The following is a 20,719-nucleotide window of genomic DNA, read 5'->3' on the forward strand; positions in this document are numbered from 1 at the left end:
CCCTAGTAGGGGGTGTGCAGGATGCAACTGATCAATGATTCTCTTATCATTGACGTTTCTCTCTCTCTCTCTCTCTCTCTCTCTCTCTTTCTCTCTCTCTCTCTCTCTCCCTTTCTATCTGAAATCAATAAAAATATATATTTTTAGAAATAAAGAGTGGGCCTGGACAGGTCATTCCCTCCTTTCATAAACTAAACAACTTCTACTTGTCAGTAAGTGCCAACCTCACACTGGAGGAGTTCACAGTTCAATGAGACAATAGACTAGTCATCTGAGGGAAGGCATCATCGAAGGCCTCATGGTGAAATTAACATCCTTGATGGAAGGAAGAGCTTACTGGGCAGATGGCAAGGAAGGCCACAGAGAAATTCCAAACAGTGGGGACAGGATGTTCAGTCACTCCTCTACAAATGTGTACCTGCCTACAATGCATCAGACACTCTTGCTCCCGAAGGCACAGAGGCGGGGAGGACAGGCTATAGTGCTGGAAAGAGGTGGTGAGAGGAAGAGTAATCAGAAGCCAGATCTTCGAGCATCAGACTAAGACTTCTCATTCGTTTCTAGCACTTAGTCAGAGAGCTGTAAGCCCCTCGGGGGCTCACCTTGCTCATCCTTAATATGCAGCCTCAGCTTCTGTCCTTAGGCAGCTATGCGAATTCTAGAAGAGTACACACACACACACACACACACACACACACACACACACATTCTGTCTTGTACAACTGAAAGATCTGACACCCTCGGGACAATTTTGCAGGTAATGTATTACTGAAGTGGTTTCTGCGTCGGGCTTCACTGTGGGTTCCTCCTAAACTCACTCCCCTTCTCCTCCTGAGCCTGCTTCCTGCAGAGGGTACAGCTTCCTGTTGGATCCCACCTTCATGTTTGCAGTAGGCCCTACTCTTTTTGTTGACTCAGGTCAGGACTCTACTCCAACACTCTTTCACCTGACAAAGATACGCTATAGGAAGGGCTGAGCCTCCTACCCTGACAAGTTGGAAGCAGAGTTAGAAATTGCCCCCTGGTACGTACTGCATCTCTTTGGCCTTGTTTTCCCCAGATATTGGCAAGACCTGTCTCCATCCCTGGCAACTCTACCATCTGTTCACAAGTAAGAGTGAAAGGGTTAGAGGTGGGAGGGTATGCCACTCCTCTCCACACGACTAGAGCCCAGTGAATGGCACTCTCCGAGCGAGCAGGGTCCTGGAGGCAGAACGCCCTTCTGGCCGCAAAAGGGAATAGTTAAGTCCAGAATCTGCAGAGGGAAGGCAGGGGAGGGTGGGTGGGTGAGAAGAGATCAACCAAAGAACCATATATGCATAATCCATGGACACAGACAATAGGGTGGTGAAGGACTAGGGCCTGGGTTGGGGGTGGGCTAGAAGAAGCCAAGGGGGAAGGGTGACATATGTAATACTTTCAACAATAAAGATTAAAACAAAATAAATAAATAAAAATGTATAGTATAGCATCTGGCCAGGTTATCTCACCTTCTGGAGGTCAACCTTAACCCAAGATGCGAACAGTGATGCAGCCACTGGGTTTCCCAAGGCCCAGGGGCCTCTTGGCAACAAGAAATCCTAACTTTCCCGTGGTGACGACCTCCCCATGCCTATATGCCTCTCGTTAAGGCTCTCCTGCGTCCCTATTCAGAGAGGAGAAGAGGAAACACTGGGAGAAGCGCCTGGTGCAGAGCCCCAATTCCTACTTCATGGCTGTGACATGGCCAGGATGTTAGAAAGTCACCTCCGTCGTTAGCCAGGCACAAACAGTAGCTTCGTGTGCTGGTTGCTCCCCTGGTCTCTGTCAGCCAACAGGAGAAAAAGCAGGACTAACAGAAGAATGCTCCTTCAGAAGGAAGCAGCACTAAAAGCCCCTCAACTCAAGATGAGTGGGAAACCATCCCAATAAACATTTTGGATTTTAAAAGAGAGAAAGAAATTTTAATACTTTCCTCCTGCACTTCCTGGCTGCCTGAGCTGGCTTCCCAGGGCCTGTTTTGACAGGCCCAGCATTGAGAAGGGTCCCTGCTTGGTTTTATGCTCTGATGTGGCCATCTACCATTCTTAATTTTGACCTCGGGGCCCCACGTGTTCATATTGTACAGGGCCCTGCAAATCACTGTGGGTTACATTGTACCCATTTGAACACTTTTTGCCAGTCTCTCCCACTAGGGTATTGGTTCTCAAGGCAGGGACTCTGATTCTGAAGAAATCTTCTTGTCCTTCAAGATCCAGCCGAGATGGCATTGATGCCCATGAGGTCTCACTCTGCTTTCCCACTTCATTTGTATATCTCACATGGCACCGTCCCTTCCTGCAGTTCATCACAACCTCCCTGCCTAAATCATCACCTCTGTGCCCTGCCCTCTGTGCCTAAAGTAGATAGCTGCTCATTAAATATTTGTTGACTGACTGAAAAGCAAACAGAACTATCTTCTCAGAACAGTCCAGGGCACACAGTGGGTATTCAGTCAGTGCTGCTGAGTCACGCACGGAGCAGGCCAGGTTGTTACACCACATGGCCATGCCCTTGCCTCAGCCATGGCATCACATGGACGATCACGCTCTCCTCTTCCTGCACAGTGAGGATGGGGCTGGCGCGGTCCAGGGTGGTGCTTCTGAACTCCAGGGTTTCCTGGTGTGGAGCGGGAAGTCAGGCTGGGGCTAGCCATCCCTGTGGTTCCAAAATGCCCTCAGGGAAAATTATATTAAGAATCCCTGGCACTTGTCTTGCAATGCACTTTAACTAACTAAATAAATAACTAACTAAATAAAGTTTGCAAGCCACTTTCATAAATATTATTCTCAAACTGTTCTGTAAGTCAAGACAAATCTTAAATAACAATTATATGGCTGTTGTTTTAAACATTTTTTCTTTTCTTTTCTTTTTAATCCTCACCCAAGGATATGTTTTTTTAATTGATTTTTGAGAAAAAGAGAGAGAGAGCCGAGACCGGTTTGGCTCAATGGATAGAGCGTCGGCTTGGGGACTGAAAGGTCCCGGGTTCGATTCCGGTCAAGGGCATGTACCTTGGTTGAGGGCATATCCCCAGTAGCGGGTGTGCAAGAGGCAGCTGATCGATAACTCTCTCTCATCGATGTTTCTAGCTCTCTATCTCTCTCCCTTCCTCTCTGTACAAAATCAATAAAATATATAAAAAAAAAATAAAAAAAAAAGAAAGAAAGAAAGAAAGAAAGAAAGAAAAAGAGAGAGAGAGAGAAACATTGACATGAGAGAAAAACATCGATCAGTTACCTCCCGTATGTCCCTGACCGAGGATCAAACTTGCAACCCTGACCAGGAATCCAATCCCCCCCTCTAGCTGTATAGGATGACACTCTAACCAGCTGAGCCACACCAGCCAGGGCCAACATCATATTTCTTTTTACTACACATGATCATTGAGGAAAAATTAGAAAATACAGATAAAGCAAAATGGAAAAAATACTTCAGATCCTAATGCTTAGAGATGACAATACTTTAGTCCATATCATATCGGATTTATTTATGACATAAATATATATATTTTTAAAAGTAGGACAATACTATCACTGCTTTTGTAATATTATTCCCATTTGACTAGGTGGCTATTAGAGGTCCCAGGTCACACAGCTTTTGGGTGTAGTGCTGGAACGGAGTGTCCATACACCTGAACCAGGCTGCTGCCCAAACTCCAAAGAGCTGGAAAGATGGGGGCCCGCATTTTATGGCAGTAGGAAGGAAGCTCAGCCAAAAAGTGTCTGCTCTGATTGGGCTTAGTTCGCCATGGATGAGGGTGAGCTGGGCCGGGCCCCTCAGGAGTTCCCACCTCTGCAGAACCGGACTTTGCCTTGTAGTAAATAGTCACAGGGACAACAGGAGTCAGCTGTCAGGCAGGGGGCCCGAGGGAGCCGCTGCCAGGTGGCAGGACCTGGCTGACCCCAGAGAGCAACTGGATATCTGTTGGAGGCCTCGGAGGGCTCGTGCTCTTTGTATTTTTAGAAAGGGAGTGAGGACACAGCAGTGACCCGCAAGTGCTTTGTTGCCCCAGGGCATTGCCTGGGCTTCAGAAAAGGTGCATCCAGTCTGGTTGGGGCCAGCGGCGGCCGGCCGAGGCAGGACCAGGACTAGGACTAGGCCGCCCGTCTTTCTGGTCAGGTATTGTGTTAGGCAAGAGGAAGGATTTCCTCAGGGCTCTGACCTTCCAGGAAGAGGTTAAAAAACAAGAGCTAAGCGGGGGCTTGCAAAACAGCACAGTGGTTAAGAGTTTGTGCGCTGGCCTCGGACAGACGTGGGTTCAAATATTGAGTCCCCTATCACGAGCTGTATGCCCTCAGGCAAGTTATTTAATCTCTCTGACCCTACAGTTCCCCTGGTGCTGGCACATGGTAAACACTGAAATAAAAGAGGCGGTAAATCCGGAAGAGTTCTGAGTGTGGGCTGTCGGACGTGTTGGGCAGCAGTTCGCTGTGGATTGCTTTCTCGAGAGTTTGGCATCCCTTGTGTGTATGGACCAGACCGTACACTAGCTTCTGGCAGTGAGGGGGGAAGGGTGGCATCCTCCCATTTTACAAAAGAGGAAGCTGAGAAGCACAGAGGCTGCATGACCGGAGGCGCTGCGAGCAGAAATGCGAGCCAGACTCAGTTCAGTCCCCTTCACTCCAAGCGCAGTGCCAGCTATTCACTCAACCTTTATTTCCCCAGACCCCGGCCCAGGGCGTCAGAGCTGTTGCTCAGAGTGCAGGGGTTGGGGCTGGGAGAACTTGGGGTTCATTACTTCACTTTGGCTTTTAAGTCCTGAGGAAGGGAGGGAGAGTGGGTGTGAGAACCAGGCGGGATCTGCTGGGCCAGGACAGGGAGAATAGGGGGCTCCTGGGGCTGGGGCTGCGGGCAATCCCGGCTGCTTCAGAGCCCAGGCCTCACTAGACTGGCTAAAGCCAGCAGGGGACATCTGCCGTGGAGCTGGCCAACCTTGGGGGCTGTTTCCCCCCTGGCTTTGACCTGGAGACTCCTCTTTTCTTGATTTCTCCTGCCCCCAGAACTGTAGCTGGGCTTCTTCCAATGAGAACAGCAGTTTCTCTTCCTCATCTACAGCCTGTCTTGTCTATGCCAGGGCCCAGACACTACCAACCACAAGGAAGCACACACACACACACACACACACACACACACACACACACACTAATGCTGTGCTGAGTACTGAGGGGAGTTGGGAGTCCACATGCCCATGTAAGACAGCCATTTACTGGCACCCCCAGAAGGTTCCATATAGGAGGACTACGGAGCACAGCTCACCATGGTCCTGCCTCTTAAGCCTTTTCTGAATAAATCCAGGGGGTGACAAATACATCATTCATTCATTCACTCATTCAGCATGCCAGGGTAGGTGCCAGGCTCTGGGATTTGGCCTTGAACAAGACAGATTAAAGTCTTTGTTCCTATGAAGTTGTATCTACCAGGCTAGGATTGAAAAGGCCTTTTTATCTCCTGGTTTTCCCCTTTATGCACTTTGTTCTCTGCTAAGCCTGCCATTTTAGGGGGTTAGGGGATCCGTGATATAGGGAAAGCAGGGATCTTTGTTGTACCTTAAACGTGTAGCACACGGTAGGAACTGAAAACATATTTGTCGAACTGACCTGAGTAAGAATCTTGGCAGGCTCTCCACAGGCTGGGTGGAGTGGGAAATTCACCACCTTCCCTTTTCCCATCTCAGTGTGATAGGAACTATTTCATGAGGTGTCCTCACCTGGACTGTAGCCAGAGATTACAGAAACAGTTCTTATTGCTTCTTATCCTTTTAAAAATTTTAATTTAATTTAATTGTTTAAGGTATATAGTAGTGAAAATGTCTCCTCCCCACACCCGCCTACCCCCCAGCACTTGCCCTCTGCTTCTTATTTAAATTATCTGGAATTCCAAGGAAATAATTCTTGCCTTTTGGAGATGTATAATCTAGTGGGGACATACGAAACTCATAAACATCATTATGTAGAATGTTGATATTTTGTGTTATGATTATTTGTTCTGAAAGTCATTTTTTAACTTCCCTGTGTTTAGGCCTCCTTTCTGGATTTGGGTTTCACCACAAAAATCTAAGGTTCTATAGAATAAAAAAAGACTCAGGAAATGTTTCTGAGTAAAGACATGAGGAAGATCTAAGATAAATGTATCGGACTCTTATACACAGGCCCATGATCAGCAGCTGGGCCGCCATGGGCACTGGGGAGACGAGCTGCTGGAGCCGACTGGCGGCTGGTGCAAAACACTGGAACTGTTCAGCAGAAAGCTCTCGGCCGGTGAGCTAAGCACACTTCCGACCGGTGTCCACCTGTGAGCTGACACAGCCTGTGCTTCCAGGGACTGCATGGCCGGTGGTTAAGGACGCAGGCTCCAGAGCCCACCTGCGTTCAAACCACAGCTCTGAAACTTAACAGCTCAGTGATCCTGGGCAAAACTACTGATTTTTTCTTTGCCTCGGTTTTCTCATCTGTAAAAGTAGGTGTTGTTAAAAGAATTCAATGACAAAATTCATATGAATGTGTCTAGCACTGAGCTTAGAAGATAGTAAGCAGTTTGGCAGGATGGTGTAGACCAGAGGTCGGCAAACTGCTGCTCAAGAGCCACATGCGGCTCTTTGGCCCCTTGAGCGTGGCTCTTCCACAAAATACCACGTGCGGGCGTACACATAGAGTGCGATTGAAACTTCGTGGCCCATGCGCAGAAGTCGGTTTTCAGCTCTCAAAAGAAATTTCAATCGTTGTACTGTTGATATTTGGCTCTGTTGACTATGAGTTTGCCGACGACTGGTGTAGACCAATGGCCCTCAAACTTGAGCTTGCATCAGAACCACATGGAGGGCTCATTAAAGCACAGATGGCTGCGGACTGAAAGGTCCCAGGTTTGATTCTGGTCAAGGGCATGTACCTTGGTTGCGGGCGCATCCCCAGTAGGGGGTGTATAGGAGGCAGCTGGTCGATGTTTCTCTCTCATCGATGTTTCTGACTCTCTATCTCTCTCCCTTCCTCTCTGTAAAAAGTCAATAAAATATATATTTTTTAAAAAAGATAAAACACGGATGGCTGGGTTCCACCCATTTCTAAATCAATAGGTCTAGGGTGGAACCTGAGAATTTGCGTTTCTACTAAGTTCCCTGGTGATGCTGTTGCTGCTGCTGCTTCTAGGACCACAATTTAAGAACTATTGGTATACAGAAGAAAGATATAGGTTTAGGATTTTGACACTGGGACCACCCCTGGGTATCTGTTGACTTTGGGCAGATAATCTCTTTGAAACTCAGTGTCTTCACTGGTAAAATGGGGCTTTTAGTATCCACTTCGTGGGGCAGGGGGCTGGCGTACAGCATTATCTTTATTTATGTTCTGTTTTTTAAATTTTAGCTCAATTTGTTGGCCCTTGAAAGATGAGTCAGATTACAATGAGCAGAGATGGTCTGAGTGGCTTGGGGAATGCACTGAGAGCAAAAACACCCAGGAGCAAGGTGCTAATTCAGAAAGTACTCTTGTTTAAGGTGTGTGTTGGGAGAGAGCAGAAACATTCTTTGGAAATTTCTATGTAACAAACTCATGATTAACTTTAGACCCTAACAAATGAGTGTTTCCTGAAAGCCGCTGACATGGTGACCTCTTGCAGGCCAGGTGGAAAATGCTTCCTAAGGAAGAGCAGGCAGGTCCCATGGGTTTCCTATCGCAATCCCTAGACCTTCCCGTCTTTTCTGCACACCCTGTTTCGTTTATATGTAGCCCCCTTATGTGTTAGAGAGAAACCCTGTGGACTTCGTGGATTCTGTACTCTGACAGGTTGAGCTCATCCAGGGCCCTCAGAGCTGTTTTCTGGTGGGGTCCCCTAGTGGACGACGGAGGCACTGCAGACTTTCCCAGAGGGAGGCTGCTCCCATGTGCCCTGTCAGCGTTGCAGCTGTGAAGCCGGGGTTTGCAGCCTGGGGCAAGGGCTGGATCCTCACAGCAAGACTGTGCCCAGGGCTCGGAGGACATTTCCGGGCAGGGTTAGTGTTATAATCAGAATAGCACGCAAAAGACACCCCACCCAAGGGTGGATTAGAGACTGCTGATTTTTGAAGGCGAGATTTACTGTCAGCACTGGGAGGATGCAGTCAGAGCACTTGCCCCAGACACAGGCCTCAAGGGTCTGGGCCTTTGCAGGTTTTGGCCTGAAGACCAGGGCCAGCTTCCAGCCTGAGTCATTCATTCCCAGAGGCAGGATACCAGGGAGAAAGGGCTATCTCTGGGCCACAGGCTTTTATTTTAAAGGCAAAGATTCACTATCCAAATCCAACTCCCCTCACCCAGAAGCCATTGTGCCTGAAATCCCATCCTTAAAGACACTTAAGATTTTTGAAAAATCTCTTTGAAGTAACTCAAATTAAGAAGTTTATCATGTATTTAATGTGGCAAGTCACTGAGCGAAGCACTGTGGGACCTGGGAATATGGCAGATGGAGTCCTGCAGTAATGTAGGCAGTGATGGGCCGTCTAGAGAGATCTACACAAGGCCCAGGCCAGCACAGAGAGGGCAGCCTTTACGCAGGGCCTGTGGAGGGTAATGGGGACAGGGTCTAGAAGGGAGGGAGGCTTCCTGGCGCCGGGGGAGCAGGGGGAAGAGAGGCCTTAAGTCCTGGAGCAGAGGGTGGGGTGTGTCAGGGAACAGTGAGTAATCTGGTGTGACCCAGCACTGCTGAGCACCAGGGAGCCTGGCACAAGCAGAGCCCTGAGGAGGGTTAGCCTCTGCCTCCTCCGCGGCGGGAGGAGGAGCAGGATCCAAGCTAGAGAGGTGGGCGGAGGCCGCTGGGAGCATCTGCAATGCCCAGTCAGGCAGAGTGCGTGGAGACCAGGGTAGGTGGGCTTGTCTGAGAATTTCCTCTCTGGGACATAAGCCTGGTGCAGCTTCAAGTGGAGTTCACAGAGATAAGAAGAGAGGGTGCCTGATGGAGGAGAGAAGAGACATTTCAAAGACCATGGGGGTTGCTGAGAAGACAAAAGGTGCCTCCAAACTTTGGGCTGGGACAAGCCCTGAATCAGAACCTGTTATTTACAATGCCCCTAGGCCCACAGGTGGGAGTATAATCCCCAGTGGGAGAGATTTTTCTTTCATATTTGTTTAAATACTTTCACCCACATTATCTCATTGATCTCTTTAACAGCACTTTGTGCTAAACAGAGCAGATACTATTCCAGTTCACAGAGAAGGTAAGGCCTGGGTAAGATGAAGTTATAGTTTCTGTTTTATTTTAACCATTTGGCCTTTTGGGAGTGCACATTTGTTTTTGGTTTTAAATTTACATTTTTTAGATACTTCAAACATTCACATGGTTCAGAATTCAAAAGATAGGTAAAAGTCTTTTTTGACTCAACTCTGTTCAACCTAGGCCATTGACTCTGGGTGAGTGCCCTTTCTGCCACAGGGGTGCCCGGGCTCAAGAACACGACCCCACTGCAAATTCAGGAAAGCCTAATGCAAGCTCCACTCAGGCCAAGGTGTTATACTTCCTCTTAGCAAGGGTATATATGTACCTGTATGGGCCTATTTAATTGTCTTCTTTCATCTTAGATTTTTATTTCATTTTATTTTTTTGTTAATCCTCACCCAAGGACATTCCTCCATTGCTTTTGTAGATAGGATGGAAGGGAGGGATGGACGGAGAGAGAGAGAAACATCAATGTGAGCAAAATACGTTGGTTGGTTGCCACCCACGCTCCTGACTGGACAGGGGAATGAACCCACAATTCAGGCACGTGCCTCTGACCTGGAATCAAATCCCAGACCCTTTGGTTCACTGGCCTGTGCGCTAACCACTGAGAACACTAGCTGGGGTTCATCTTTATATTTTTATCTTTAGATCCTAAACTCCTTGGAGCCAGGGAGTATGTCTTCAACTTCTGGGAGATAACAGAGTAGGGGTTAAAATTACAGGCTCTGGCACACAGAGAATTGAGGTAAAAACTATGCTGTGTGAATTTGGGCAAGTTACTTAGGCTCTCTGAGCCTCTGCTTTTTATTATTTTATTTTATTGATTTTTTACAGGGAGGAAGGGAGAGGGATAGAGAACTAGAATCATCAATGAGAGAGAAACATCGACAAGCTGCCTCCTGCACACCCCCTAACAGGGATGTGCTGGCAACCAAGGTACATGCCCTTGACCGAAATCGAACCTGGGACCTTTCAGTCCGCAGACTGACGCTCTATCCATTGAGCCAAACCGGTTTTGGCTGAGCCTCTGCTTTTACAACTATTATTATCATGAGCCCACACCAACTTCACAGGGCTGATGTGAGGACTAGATTCAATGGCTCATATCCCGTGTTTAACCTTATACCAGGCACAGGGTATGTGCTCCTAAGTGGGAACTACTATTATTCACAGTGTACTATGAGCCTACTTTGTGTGTGTGTGTACAGTATGACAGACCTAGGTACCCTTTCAAACTTTATTCTGAGGATTAGGGATCTCAGGCACCCTAATTAAAAACAGATTGGCAGAACAGGTTACCCAAACCAATACTCTTCCTGGGCTGGGACCTACCCTCCCTTTATGGAAAACCAGCCAGCCAAAGCTTTGGCTCATCACCATCTCTTTTTCAGGTGAGACCTGGCTTTTCTGGATTGTCAGTCATTCTGAGACCAACAGAAGGGTCAAGAGGCCACTGCCCCAAGCTTATTTTGTTCACAGCCTTGAGTTTGAATTTGAACACAGGAAGACTGCCATGTGGCATTCACCAGAATGACACATTAGTGGGTCATCAATGCCCTGGAGCAAAGTGACTCACTGCATCTGCCCCTCTGGCTCTACAGCTGTCTGACCTTTGCCTCTTTAAGGGAAATATTCTCAAGCTCCGATAATTCTCCACTCAGAAGGAGGGGCTTCCCCACCCCTACAGCACTCTTTGTTAGAATGACCCAAGAAATGACTAACCCCGCCCTGCCCCACCCACCCTGTCTCACAGATAAAGAGCCCAGTAATGGGACCAGGCTTGCTCAGGCATCTATTCTGTATCAGAACCAGGATTTGAACCTGGGGCCAGAGTGCCTTCCGTGGTACTCTCCTGGCTGCCACAAACTCCCACCTCCTGGCAGCTCCTATTCCACTTGGCAGTCACTCACCGCGGCCACAGGCTCCAGTTCCCAAACACGCTGAGCAGTGGTTCCCACGGCCTTCTGGTGGGACAGTTACCCCTTGGAAATCTTGTTTCCGAGAAACGCAGAATGATATCTTGGAGCTTGTGGTCCCCGTAATGTCAATAAACAATGAAAAATTTGTTTACTTTTCTGTTAAAAGAGACATTCCTTTCCTAGCCAGCAAGTTTTGTAAAGAAACAAAAATAATATAGGCCATCAAGGATTAAGAGATAAAGAATGAGCAATGGAGCAATCCATGACTTCAAGAGCTGGAATCCACACCAACCTGGGGAGCTGGGACTTGGCAGGAGAGCTGTTACCCAGGGAAGTCTGAGCTGGAACCAGAGGGAGGGGAAAGGTGGTGCTGGGGAGTAAGGCAGACCGGAACCGGGTGGAGGGTGTCTGTCGTGTCCCCAACCCCCTTGCATCACCCTACCCCCCCTCACCAAGCCCAAGGCCTCTTGTTGCCCAGAACCTTCGCGTGCTCCAGAAAGGAACTCTGGATCTACTTCCACCTCCCACACCCGCCCCTGCTCCAAGTTCATATCAACCAAAATCCCCCTCGGTGTTCAGGTGTCATTCATTGGTTGGCAGGATTTGAATAGGTTGCTTTCTGGGATAGGACTTTGGAGTCTCTGGTGTGGCCACCTGCTGTCCTCCACTACAAAGGTTGGGTGCAGTGTGATGGAATAAGATGCATTGAGATAGATCTCAAACTGGAAAAAAAAAAAATTAGAAGAGCTTGCAGATCTGTCTTTCTTTTTGAGGAAGATCAAAGTCTCATCAGTTTTTCTATAGCCTCCACCCCTCAGAGATGGGGTTTTTCCTCCTGTTTTATTGATGTGGAAACTGGGGCCCAAAGTGCCAAGCCCAGAGGCGGATCTGGGCCCAGGAGCCAGAAAGAAACCCTTGTCCTTCCTGGCTCTCTCTGAGGAACCAGAAGAAAGGGGCCAGGAGCTAGGGCAGAGCAAGTGGGTTTGAGTGGATGGGAGGGGAGGTCCCAGCAAGCTCTGTCAGATCAGTCCTGCAGGCTGCTTCAGGCAGCCTTGGGCACCTCCAGAGCTGCCCCTCAGCCCTAGGAGAGGGCAGGGGCCAGGGGAGGGAGCAGGCGAGGCAGTGATTCCTAGTCCCGTGAAATACCAATGACTCAGACTGGGTGGCTCCACTAGCTGGCCCAGCCCACATTCCCGGGCCTTTGTTCCAGGCTGCCTGGGCCTAAGCCTTAAAGGGCCAGCTCCTAGAAGCACGAGAGGGGCCACCCTGCCCATCACCAGGCCTGCCATCCTTACCGTCCTCTCCCGAATCCCTGTTGGGTTGCTCCTAATTTCTGGGAAGTGGGTAAAAAGGGTGGCATCTTGTGGGATTTGGGGTTCATCCAATCAAATTCTCAGGCTATAAAAGAGGACCCTCAGGTCATTTCAGTAAGGCCTCTGCCTCAGAGCAGGACTGCACCCAAACTGACCAAGAAGGATTAAGAAAACTGTTCCCCTCCCTTTCAAAGCAACTTTTTCCAGGGTCCCACAGCCCCAAGGCAGGTAGTGCTGGTTCCCCACCCAGTCCTGGCCCCATCGCAGTACTGGTTTATCCCAGAACTCATTGGACACCCGTTTGATGGGCTTTAGGTTGGCCTATCCAGACTTGTGAACCAGGCTCCCTGTCTTGGGCCTCCAGGAAGTCTAGGTTTCACAGGAGCCTGCCTGTCAGTGGAGTCCTCGGAAGGAGAAACTCCACCACCACCAGGGCCGCCTGGGTGCCCAAGTCACTTCTTTGGAGGCAGCGCGACACCTTGTGGACACTGTGGAGAACTGGTGTCTTCAGGAACTTGGGGGCGGGGGCACCCTGCAGAGCCTCCCACCACCATAGCTGCAGCAATCCTGAACTGGAACAAATAAAAATAAAAGCAGGCCCTAAGTTGGAGTGGAAAGGATGAGGCTCTAAGACCAACTTGATAACAAAAGCCTAGACGTTCTCATAAAACTTACAAATGACAATATTTTTTGTTGAGGCTTGGGGACATCTCTGTGTCCCCAAGAACCCACCCCCCTCACACACTATTTGAATTTAAGGTTTTTCCACTTTAAAAAAAAATATTGATTTCAGCCGAAACCGGTTTGGCTCAGTGGTAGAGCGTCGGTCTGCGGACTGGAAGGTCCCAGGTTCGATTCCGGTCAGGGGCATGTACGTTGGTTGCGGGCACATCCCCAGTGGGGGGTGTGCAAGAGGCAGCTGGTCGATGTTTCTCTCTCATCGACGTTTCTAGCTCTCTATCTCTCTCCTTTCCTCTCTGTGAAAAATCAATAAAATATATTTTAAAAAAAATAAATATTGATTTCAGAGAGGAAGGAAGAGGGAGAGAGACAGAAACCTCCATGATGAGAGAATCATTGATTACCTACCTCCCGCAAGTCCCCAACTGGGGATCAAGCTCACAACCCGGGCAGTGCCCTTGACCGAAATCGAACCCGTAAAATGCAGGCCGACACTCTATCCACTGAGCCAAACCGGGTTTCTCCACTTTAATATACAACACTTCAGAAAAGGGGTTTTCTCCCTTGAAGCTTTCACAGTAATTTAGGAGTTTATCAGACCCTGAACTGAGAGCTGGGTTTGGAAAAAGGAAAAAGTGCAAAGCTTGTATCTACTGGGCAAACTGAATGGTGGGACAGGGTGAGTAGTGGGCATAGCCAAGGGGGGAAGCCGGCTCTCGGACAGAAGCACTTTGAATTGTGGGGAGAGCTGGGCTGCTCCCCAGACTCTCACTTCATATGTCCTTTGAACCCAGAATGAACCTGTGGCTAGGACCACAGGTTTTAGCCGTGGTGTTATTGTGGGCTATTGGCCATGGCACCCCTGGCACTAACCGAAACAAGCCCATCATCCAGGAGCCTCCAGAACCCTTGGATATCCACTCCATTTTCCCATCCACCCACCCACCCACTCCACAGCAATCCTGCTGTGGTCACCTGCTGAGGTAGCTACCTGCCCCAGGCTGTACCATCTCTCAAAGTCCTTCCTTCCTCTCCTCACCACCACTCGGGTTCAGTTCCTTTTCACCCTGACCCTAAATCAATACCATACCTTTCACCAGGTCTCCTGCTTCTGGGCCCTGCTGGCCCAATCATCCCAAGCACGACCCGTAAATAAATCTCCTAGCATGCCCCCAATTTTCCCGAGTGATGGCAGAGTGCCTACAGCACCCAGCCTGGATTTCCTGGCTCAGCCCTGACGTCCAACCCATGTGCCTGCTTTGTAACTCCATCTTTCGGCGTTCGTGACTTCTTGAGGACAAGAGCTTTATTTTATATTTTAAAAATCAAATCAAATGTAAATTATATGTCAATAAATCCTAGCCAGAACATTAAAAAATAAAGAGCTTTTAGCATACATGCATGCACACGTACAGACGTGTTTTGGTTTGGGCCTGTGTTTGTGGCCCAGTGCCCAGGGCTGAGTGGGATCGGAACTCAGCTCAGGATCCTTTTGCTAAGCTGTGCACCCCACCTTGGGGCCACAGCGCCCTGGGAGAAGAGGTGCCTTTCCTATTGCACCCAAGCCTCCTGCTACTGTCTTCTGAGAGGCCCTAGGCGAGGCCTGGCCCAAGTGAAACAGCACAAAGTGAGTAAGGTACATTTTAGGAGCAGCTGAGACTCCTCCTGGCTTCGTTCAGATGAATGTGTGAAGCTGTGACGGAAGGGTGACTCTACCCACTGTGAAATATAAATTACAGCCTAACATAACAGGATGTCTTTCAGGCCATAAAACTCAGGAGGGTGTTACCTGCCCTCACCTGGTTAGGAGAGAGTTTTAAAAAATCTTCTTTCCCTTCTCGAGCCTCCCAGGTAAGCCTGTGCTTTCTCCCTGACAGCCCGGGAACCCCAACCCTAGGAGGAGCCAGCCCATCAACCTGAACCATTATGCCACCAAGAAGAGCGTGGCAGAGAGCATGCTGGACGTGGCTCTCTTCATGTCCAATGCCATGCGGCTGAAAACGGTCCTGGAGCAGGGGCCGTCCTCTCAATACTATGCCACCCTCATCACTCTCATCAGCATCTCCCTGCTCCTGCAGGTCGTCATCGGAATCCTCCTCGTGGTCATTGGTGAGCTCAGACCTGGAGTTGGCCCCGGTGCCCCCTAGTGGAAAGATGAGCTCCAAGTGTCTCCCTGTACCCCCCTGCTTTGTACATGCCTCCTTCTCAGCCATACACAAACCTAGTGTAAGCCCTCTGCACCTACAAAGGCCCAAGTGACACCTACAGGGTGGTGAGAGGCACCCTGCCCTACCACTTGGTGTTCCATGCAGTGGCCACTCCACAATACTGTGGACGACGCCCTCACTAACTGGTAGCAGAGTCCCGTGTCACCTGTGTGAGCATGCTCCCCACTCAGAAGATTCAGTTCCCAAACCCCGATTCTATGAAGCACCACATGCCCGCCCACACACTGGTCAGTGAGGGAAGAGGTGTCCAGTGCAATGACACCACCTCCCTTGACTTCTGCCACATGGGGCTGCCAGACCTTCTCTGAACTCGAGTGGATTTTGTGAGGGAAGCTTCAGACTGTAGCCCCTACCCTGAGGTTTACCTCTCACTCTCCACTTCTCCACAGCGCGGCTGAACCTGAATGAGGTAGAAATGCAGTGGAAACTAAACCAGCTCAACAATGCTGCCACCATCTTGGTCTTCATCACGGTTGTCGTCAATATCTTCATTACAGCTTTCGGGGCACATAAGACAGGGTTCCTGGCTGCCAGGACCTCAAGGAATCCTCTCTGAATTCAGCTTGGAACCCAGGTGAGGGAAGCTGGGAGATCCTCGGGCCCAATGGCTCCCGAGGCAGCCCTTTCCTCGCCTCTGGGGGTTCAGGGTAAGAGAAATCCGTGCCATGCAAAAGGAGAAGGTAGACCTGTGACAAGGAGGGAATCCTGGAGAAGAGGTGGATGGGGGCTCAGAAAGGCCCTCAGTGCCGTTAATGATTCTTCTCCTCTAGTTTAGACTCGGGTTTTTCCATCACCTGAGATGGGCAAGAGGCAATGTGGGTAGTGGTTGGCAAGAGGCAAGATGGAGATGTGTAATTTCCCCCTTGGCAATGTCCAGCAGTCCTCGCTACTCAAACTGCGGTCCATGAACTAAGAGCAGCAAAAACACTGGAAGCTTGCTGGAAATGTAGAATCTCAGGCCCACTCCAGCTCTGAGTCACATCTGCATCTTTTTTTTTTTCTTTTTTTTAATATATTTTATTGATTTTTCACAGAGAGGAAGTAAGAGAGATAGAGAGTTAGAAATATTGATGAGAGAGAAACATCGACCAGCTGCCTCCTGCACACCCACTACCGGGGATGTGCCCGCAACCAATGTACATGCCCTTGACCGGAATTGAACCCAGGACCCTTCAGTCCGCAGGCTGACGCTCTATCCGCTGAGCCAAACCGGTTTCGGCCACATCTGCATCTTTGAAGGCTGCAAGGGGAATCGAGGGCACTCTGCCTCACCCCCTCACCGCCTCTTCTCGGCTTCCCCACAGGCACTGGGTCCGGAGTTGCTTCCGCCTCTTTCCTCCTGACCTGCCAGGCTGATGAGCACTTCCCACAGCGCTGGGAGCTCCTGAGAGAGCAATGTAGATGCCTGCTTCCTACCACAGCACCGGATGAAGATGGGACAGTTTACGGTCCGAGTGAATTTCATCTTGGTCCACAGGCCTGAGCTCCGAGTGGGACAGCCAACCTTTCCTCCTGGTGGCACCTGCCCCTGAGGCATGTCGCCCCAAGGCTGAGTCCACCAGCTTAAGGACTCTGGTTCTGACTTACTCCATTCCTCCCCTCTCTCCATCCATCCCCAAGCCTGTTTTCCCAGGTAAAATGGAATGATTTCTATCTATAAAAGTTTCTGCAAATCCACTGAAGTCAACCTTTATGTGTTTAGCTGCACCTGAGCTGCCATTTCCATCTGTGTCCTGGAAAGGGCCCAAAGGATTAAACTCCAGGCCTGGGATGAGAAAAGGCTTTTAAATCACTCCCTCTCCTTTGGATTGTGCTTGGAGTCAAGCCCCACATGCTACGGCAATGGCCGACTAGTCAGTTTTAGATTGACGCATGTATGCACACTCCTTTCAAAACCTTCTTTAAACCTGTTCTAGCTTTCATGTTAGCACCTTGTCTTAGGCACGTGTTGGAGAAATATAAACTTTGATTTATGCCTACACCAAATATAACTAGGGAGGTCAGTTTGCACCTGCAAAGCATCAACAGGACATCTCCGGCTTAAGCAGAAAATACTTTTAAATTGTCAGCTATTTTAAAGTAAGCCACACCTCAGCTCCTCTCCACTGTTCACCACAACCATTCTGGCCCTCTTTCTAGCCTTATTCACCTGGGGTGTTCACCAGCCTCGCTCCTCTGAAACCACGAAGCTCCATTAACCTGCCAAACAGAGTGCCTGGTCTATCAGACTGTGCGCTCCTCACACAGGACCAGAGTTGTCCCCTCCAGGAGCAAACCGCAGCACAGAGAGGGCTGTCTGCCCCACGGCAGGCATCCAACTAATGGTAATGGGTGGAGAGTGGTGTGAAAGGGTCCTTGGCATGTCCTTCCGGGGCCTGATGGCCGAAGGACAGAGACATGAACCACGGGGCCCTCAGCCCAACGCTCTCCCACAGGATGGGCAACAAGAAAATGCAAGAGCCATTTTGTTTTCTAAGAAGATGCAATATTTAATGCTTTCCCCCCACCATCCCAGTCCCTCCCCCACCCTAGACATTTCCCTACAGAGTAGGAGCCCTTGCCAGGTCCTCCCCCTTAAGGCAGATGGTGTGGAGGTAACAAACATCAAACACAAGGCACGGCCAGGAGCGGGGATGGGGGGCAAGGGGGAGGCAGGGGAGGCCGGGCTGGCCCTGTTACTAGACGAGAAGCAGGAGGCTGTTGGGCTGGCTCAGGCCTCTCAGTGGATGCCCAATGATGACGGTGGCCCCAGAAACCCAGCACCACAGCTGGTCACCTGTAGCTCTGCCTACTCCCCAAAGAGCTTGCCCAGAGGCAGTGAGCTGGAGCAGGGACCCTAAAGAGCCACAGCCCAAGGACAGGAATGTCCAAAAGCCGCCGAGTCACTGAAAAGCCCTGTGCTTCCTGATTCCGAAAGTTGGAGGCAAGGATTCCCTTCGAGCCTGAGGGTTCTCAGCAGGCTCGTCTCCCCTCTACCAAGTTTATGCTCTTGGTGGATACAGGGACATAAACTAAGTAGAACCTCCAAATGCTGTGCCTGGGACTGACTGTCACAGCAGGGGGCTTGGGCTGGCTGTCTGGGCCTGCCACGCGGCCATCAGCCCTTGCTCACAGCAGGGGGCTTGTGCTGGCCTCCCAGACTGCAGAGGCTCAGGGTCCAGTGTCCAATGCCCCAGCGGTGAATTCAGCAGCAGTGGCAGAGGCAGCAGCAGCAGAGAAATCCCCACCACAAAGGCACCTAGGGATCGTTAGTGCAAGGTAAGTGCGTGACCTCGGGTGACAGAAAGGGTGGCCTTGACTATAAAGGCCGAGGGCTGTTTTCCCTGAACTTGCTTCACTTTTCAGTTCCTCCTGGCCCTACGCCCTTCCACTTGGGGAAGAGAACTCAGAACCACATCCTCACCTCCCCAAACCTGCCACCCTGCTGCCTCCTGCCCTGGTCCGTTTTACGGTTCCCTTCCACCCACACCCCTTCCTCCTCTTCCACTCAAGGCCACTGCTGGGGAGCGGGGCTGTGAGGACTCAGAGCTCTCCGCTTCCCTTTCATCCCTTCCTGTTGACTCAGGCCCCTACTCCCATCTATGTCGTGAATCACTTAGTACATCCACATCCTCTTTCCCCTCCGCCTCCTCCGCCTTGCCTGTCCTGCGTGGCCTACATGCCCGACACCAGGATGAGCCCACTGCCCACCACTTCCTCGTCTCCCAACCCCTGTGGCACCAGGAAGAGGATGCCAGTTCTGTGCTCCCGCTGGGCCTGAAGTGAGCGCTGCCCGGAGGGTAAGGTTAATGCCCTAATTGGTGGCCAGCAGCTCGGGGACCACCGGGGAGATGTGCGCGTCTCTGTAAGGCACGGCCGGGGGTAGAGCAGAGGAAGCGCTCCGCGCCGGGCCAGCTCCTCTGGTTATAAATCAGCCGCCAATCACGGCCGAGGGACACAGCTCTACACTACACTGGCGTGGGTCTGAGGTATGCAAACGGGGACATTCCCTAAAGGCACCACTCCGTCCCCCTCTTGTAGTCTATGCTGGGTCGTAGACAGTTAAGGTTTGTTTTTCTGATAAAAAAAAAAAAAAAAAATTAAAAAAAAATGAAACCCCAGTAAAATATGTCCAATAGAAGAGCTTCCAGTTCCTGGTCGCTGCTCCTGGGAGGAGCGCAGGGCGGATGCTGACTCGCACCTCAGAGATTTAGGATGGTGTCACTCAAGCAGGTCTTCCCTCCCTGACCTGACTGCACAGCCTGTGATTGTGAGCGAGCAGCCCCTCAAGCTGCGCTTCACAAAGTCTTCCGTCTTCCGTCTGCGGCCCGGAGGTGGAGAGGGGGCCTCAATAGCTGTCTGCCAGGGGACAGCTCCCAGTGGAGTGGGGGTGTTACACTGAGGCCTCGGGGGCCCAGCCATGGCTTCTGCTCCCCACCTCACTCCCCCCAGCAGTCCACAGGGTGCTGGGGAGCAGCCGCGAGTCAAGGGGCAGGAAGTGGTCGGTCCAGTGGGCCGCCCCTTGGGATCACGGCATCTTCATCTGGCGGCGGCATCTTCATCTGGCGGCGGTTCCACATGCCTCGCTTGGAATGGAAGTGATGGAAGAAGTTCCTGAGGGAGAGACGGTCCACTTCCAGGCCTGCTTGGAGGATCCTGAGTGCGAGAGGGGCAGGATGAGCCACAGAGCACGGGAGACAACCAGGATCCACATCTACAACAGCCCCGTCCCCGTCTTCCTGTTCGTGTCTCCCCCCCACCCCCCCACCTCCCCACAGGCAGGAGCGGGTGTGGCGCAGAGTGTGGGCTTTGAAGCCAGACAGCCTGAGTTTGAGTCCCAGCTCCACATCATCTCTCAGAGCCTTAGTTTATTTATCTAGAAGGAGGATAAAGATATACAGGCACTCGAGGGTGGTGGTAAAGATGAGAGATGGTAGATGGAGCGCCCGGTGCAGGCACTCAGCCAGCAGGGGGCACATTATCGTGTCTGAAGGAGGAAGAGGCTGGCGCAGACCTCACCCTAGCCCTCCCCTGTCCTTTTCCTACAGGCACAGCCCACGGGGAGTCCCTCTCACAGAGAGACCTGTACTTTGGGCATGAGCGCACGTTACTGGAATCTGAAGCAGTTCCTTTCTCCTTGGGCTTCAGTGGAGGAAGGCGGTTGAGCACTGAACCGGGGTCTGCATCTTCCCGGCTCGCAGGAAGACAACAGGGGGAGGTGGCCACCAGCCCAGGCTTCTGTCCACTTTGGGATCATAGAAGCTCCCTCAACCTTCCTCCTTTGCACTTTAAATTCTCTTATCTTCCTTTCCTTTCTTCCCTCTAGGGAAAAGGCACAAACACATCCAGTGTTTATGCCTCTGACACTTACTAGTTGTAAGATTTGGGGTAA

General features: G+C 50.6%; 2 protein-coding genes across 3 annotated transcripts in view; one reads left to right on the top strand and one right to left on the bottom strand.

The window, feature by feature from the left end:
* NINJ2 (ninjurin 2) overlaps positions 1-17,025 on the top strand; it is an 88,900-nt gene extending 71,875 nt beyond the window's left edge. For both annotated transcript variants that reach the window (XM_084878412.1, XM_084878413.1), the window contains exons 2-4: positions 14,998-15,229; positions 15,738-15,922; positions 16,653-17,025. In XM_084878412.1, coding sequence (XP_084734538.1) covers positions 14,998-15,229; positions 15,738-15,904 — 399 coding nt within the window. In that variant the 3' untranslated portion in view covers positions 15,905-15,922; positions 16,653-17,025. The remainder of the gene's footprint in view (positions 1-14,997; positions 15,230-15,737; positions 15,923-16,652) is intronic.
* A 786-nt stretch (positions 17,026-17,811) lies between these two features.
* B4GALNT3 (beta-1,4-N-acetyl-galactosaminyltransferase 3) overlaps positions 17,812-20,719 on the bottom strand; it is a gene marked incomplete at its 5' end in the record, with an annotated part of 96,946 nt that continues 94,038 nt past the window's right edge. Inside the window, one exon of the mRNA XM_084878240.1 lies at positions 17,812-19,983. Within this exon, the coding sequence (XP_084734366.1) occupies positions 19,812-19,983 (172 nt within the window). The 3' untranslated portion in view covers positions 17,812-19,811. The remainder of the gene's footprint in view (positions 19,984-20,719) is intronic.

This window comes from Pipistrellus hanaki (assembly GCF_964339955.1).
Source record: "Pipistrellus hanaki genome assembly, chromosome: 3".
Classification (NCBI taxonomy): Eukaryota; Metazoa; Chordata; class Mammalia; order Chiroptera; family Vespertilionidae; genus Pipistrellus; species Pipistrellus hanaki.